The sequence below is a fragment of the Solanum lycopersicum genome, chromosome 11, assembly GCF_036512215.1.
Source record: "Solanum lycopersicum chromosome 11, SLM_r2.1".
NCBI classification, from domain to species: domain Eukaryota; kingdom Viridiplantae; phylum Streptophyta; class Magnoliopsida; order Solanales; family Solanaceae; genus Solanum; species Solanum lycopersicum.
The window spans coordinates 41,529,478-41,533,454 of NC_090810.1; the positions used below are offsets into that span (position 1 = coordinate 41,529,478).

General features: G+C 27.8%; 1 protein-coding gene across 1 annotated transcript; it reads right to left on the minus strand.

Annotated features, from left to right (window-relative positions):
- Window positions 1–1,502: 1,502 nt before the first annotated feature.
- Window positions 1,503–3,314, minus strand: LOC101266387 (ethylene-responsive transcription factor ERF021). Its single transcript, XM_004250666.5, has one exon. It carries the CDS (start codon window positions 2,520–2,522, stop codon window positions 2,031–2,033), a length of 492 nt encoding a protein of 163 aa, XP_004250714.1. The 5' UTR covers window positions 2,523–3,314; the 3' UTR covers window positions 1,503–2,030.
- Window positions 3,315–3,977: the final 663 nt, after the last annotated feature.

The following is a 3,977-nucleotide window of genomic DNA, read 5'->3' on the forward strand; positions in this document are numbered from 1 at the left end:
AGTCTACAATGAGAAAGAAAGGGTCATTTCAAAATACTAAGAATCAAATTTTCAAGATTTTCGTTAAAACATGTCTGAGAAATCAGAACATACTTCTAGATAAAATCCAAGATTAGAAGCGAGCGCTACGGTTGAAATAGAGTCTCTGAAGTTTAATGTTAATTGAACTAGTGAGGAACAATAAGAGCACAAGATAAACTTTGAACTAGGATGCAACTTAATAATGGTGAATACACTGTCAATATAAAATTTTTAAAATCAGGCTGAGACTCTTGACTAGACAAATTGATAAAGATCCATTTTCTGTTCTTATAGTTTATGTTTTTTTTCATTTTTTTCAGAATAAATGTTTTCAATTATTCAAAAAAACCTTTTTTAAAAAAAATAATCTATTACAATCTGAAATTTTTAATGTTATAATTTTAAAGAGTAAATCTATTGTTATAACTTCAAACTATTTATATAATATCTGTCATATATAAAATTTTCACAAAATTAAATATTAGATCTTTCTTTTTTAACCAAAGGGAGAGAATACGTTTATTTATTTATTTATATAAAGTTTTATGACTTTTAATTTCAAAATCAAGTATTATTTTTTTATTTTCTAGAATTAGAATATGAATTGTCATTATAAAAATTAAATACCATTTATATTTTTTAGATTAAGGAGATCAAATTATGCGGATAATAACCACATCTTTAGCTTGTTTGATCCAGAAGTAGAATTGAGGTGAATCATAACGCAATCTGACTTCTAATTCAGCGAATTATATTCTCTCTAATTTCAAGTCAATTAGTTCATTTTACACCCTTAATACACAATTCTATTCTCTTCAATTTCCAGTCATTTCGTCCATTTTACACCCTTGCTTGCACTAATATTTTCATCTTCCACTAAATCTAAAAACAGAAAGAGTAAGGACCATAATTTAGATCCTTACTTGAAGTTCCTCTTCAGCTATACAATTGGAGCTTCCACCGGAACTGCGCATCGGCAGAGAAGAAAGTCTTCCTTCTTTACGTTTTTATGGCTTTGTATTAGACTTGTGTACATATTCTTTATCCGTTTTGATTCTATACATAGTACCATCGGATCTCGAATTTATTTGATTAAAAAAAAGGGAGAGAATATGTTTTTTTCACAGAATCACAGGGTTGTTAGATACTTGTGAATATTCTAATAAAAATATAGAAGGCTGAATCTCTTTTTTTAGTGAGAGAATTATTATTTTTAGAATTAAAATACAATGGTCCCGCGCATATGGATATCAAATAAAATTAACAATATCCAATTATAATAATTTCTACCTTTTAGTTTATTCGTTTTATTAACACGTAATATGAAAGTTTATGGAAATAAAAAAGATATTTGAATATTGTTATGTTAAATTAAAAATACATCAAATAATTTTTTATTTTTATACTATTCAATATGGAATATTAAAATTAAAGACAAAAAAAAGAAGTAGAGAAACATTCCTTTGAAAGGACTAACAACAAATTAAAACGGAGTATTTTATTCCATAATGCAGTAGAGCAGATTTGAATAAGTTTTTTTCACGCATTACATTACATTATAAGAAGAGAGAGACATAAAACGAGATGTCAAAAAACCAACTCATTTTGATGCTTCAGAACAACCTTAATTAATATAATGCAACACCATATATGGAAGTTAATTAGTACAAACATGACACACTTTAATTAATTTATATATGTTTGTAATACAGAATACTAAAGCTTTACTAGCTAGTATATACTCCCTATGTCCCAATTTATGTGTATCTTTTCATTTTTCAAAATTCAAACAGTTTATGTTTGATCATAAGTTTGTGAATGAAAATTTCAAATTTTTTGAAATAAAATTTATATATTTATAAACTACGTAAAAAATACTATAAGTCAAATTAATTGATAATTTAAAATATTTAAAAGATTTTATGAAAAACTTACTATCAAAGATATATTGGTTTGAATCTTTAAATCTGAAAAAGCGTCAGGGACGGAGGGAATAATATATTAGGCCTCTAGAATGAGTTAGTTGATGAGTAGTCCCAAAGACAATCATCCATTTCTTGGTAATCACTCATTTCATAAGTATAGTTGATGTCTTCATGAGTAGTCCACATATGTGGTGAATCCATAGGGAAGTCATTAATAGCTTGAATTTCAGTTGGAGATAATCCTACTGTAACTGGTGCTCCATGTCCATGACTAGAAGAGGCCATTGAATTCGTGTTTTGAACTGTAATTGCAGCCTGTTGAGCAGCCAAACGTATATCTTCAGGCGAAGAACTTGCTGGTTTAGGGAAATGTTCAATCAATTCTGGGAAATTTAACTTAGCTGCATGTCCCCTGAAGTGAAATGCAGCTGAATCATACGCAGCTGCAGCCATCTGTGCTGTCTCAAAACTCCCTAGCCATATCCTCGTTTTTTTCCCTGGCTCACGGATTTCAGACACCCATTTACCCCATTTCCTCTTTCTAACACCTCTATATTCTGATGTTATACCACTCATTCTCTTACCGTCTTCTATTTTATTAATCAAGCAAAAGTGTGTTCGACTTAACTATATATATATAGTTAAGAGTAGGGAGGTTCCATGTTATTTCAGCGTGGGACAAGAGTGTTAAAAGTTTTAAATATCTAAGAATAATGCGTTACGGGTTAGCAGCAACTATGTGAAGCACGTTTGTTAATGATAAATTAATAATGTTTTCAACTGTCGGTTTATTAACATTAATATCTGGGGAAATATTGAAATATTATTAGTAAAAGAAGAGGAAAAATGGATGAGGTTCTTTGTTAGGTGATGTTTTACTGTTCTAAGACACGGTTTTTAAGTAAGTGTCAAGTTTTCAGTTCAAAGTTGATTCAAAAAAAGAATGTTAATTAAATGGCCCCACAACACCTCGTACACTTTCCCACATCACTTCAAATAAAATAGAACAAACTGCTTCTCCTAAAGAACTTGTTAGATATTAAACAAAAAAAATTTGTATAATATATAAAGATGATTCTTAATTTGATTTTAGCTGATAATTATAATTTTTAAATTATGGATGTGTATAAATAAATAAATATCTAATTTTTTATAAAATTAAATAAATTAATATATTCTTTTTACATGATAATTTTGTGTCTTACATGGAGTCCAATGTATATATTATGTCATGTAGGACATATGTGTCTACTTATTCAAATTTATAAAAGTTTAAATTTTTACTTTTGTACACACAAAAATGGAAAAGATAGATTTCCGCGAAAGCCAAATTTAAGAATCATATTTTATGTATTATGCAAAAAAAAAAAAAAATGAACCTGTTAGAATGTTTGGGGTGATTTATATATTTATTACGGTAATTGAATTTTTCTTTTAATTAAAATTCAAACACAATTTGATTTTTCATTTTGACTAGTAATTTCTCTCATAGGAAAATGTTTATATCAAACGCAATCCTAAATTGGATTACGATGACCTCAAACATAAAATATCAGTAGGCAAGCTATAAAACTCAAACACAATTGCTTAGATCTCATCACGAGACGGCCACGGGAATTAGGAATTAGCGAGAGTGCTCATATTAGGCCTTGCATAAGAAAACATGCAAAATTTTTGTACATGTAACAACACATGGGGTAATTAGTAAGCATCATAGGTCTATTAGAATCATATTACTATAACAAAAATAATTTTTAGTAGCAATAAATATTAACATAAATAAAGAGTGATATTATTGATATTAATTAAGTGTCATCAAAACTTATGTCGCTAAAGACTTTAGAAATATATACAAATAGTGTTAATTACCACTAAATATATATTTAATGAAAATTAAAAATTAATTATCGCTAATAATCTTTTTTGATATAGTGTATAAAAACTAAATAAATATAAGAGGAACAATGGTTTTACACCTATATGGCGTAACTACTAAATGGATCAAAGCTCATAAATACCAATAGGAGATAA

Excerpts from the sequence above, each read along its gene's own strand:
- LOC101266387 (XM_004250666.5), bottom strand. The coding sequence starts at position 2,522 with ATGAGTGGTATAACATCAGAATATAGAGGTGTTAGAAAGAGGAAATGG.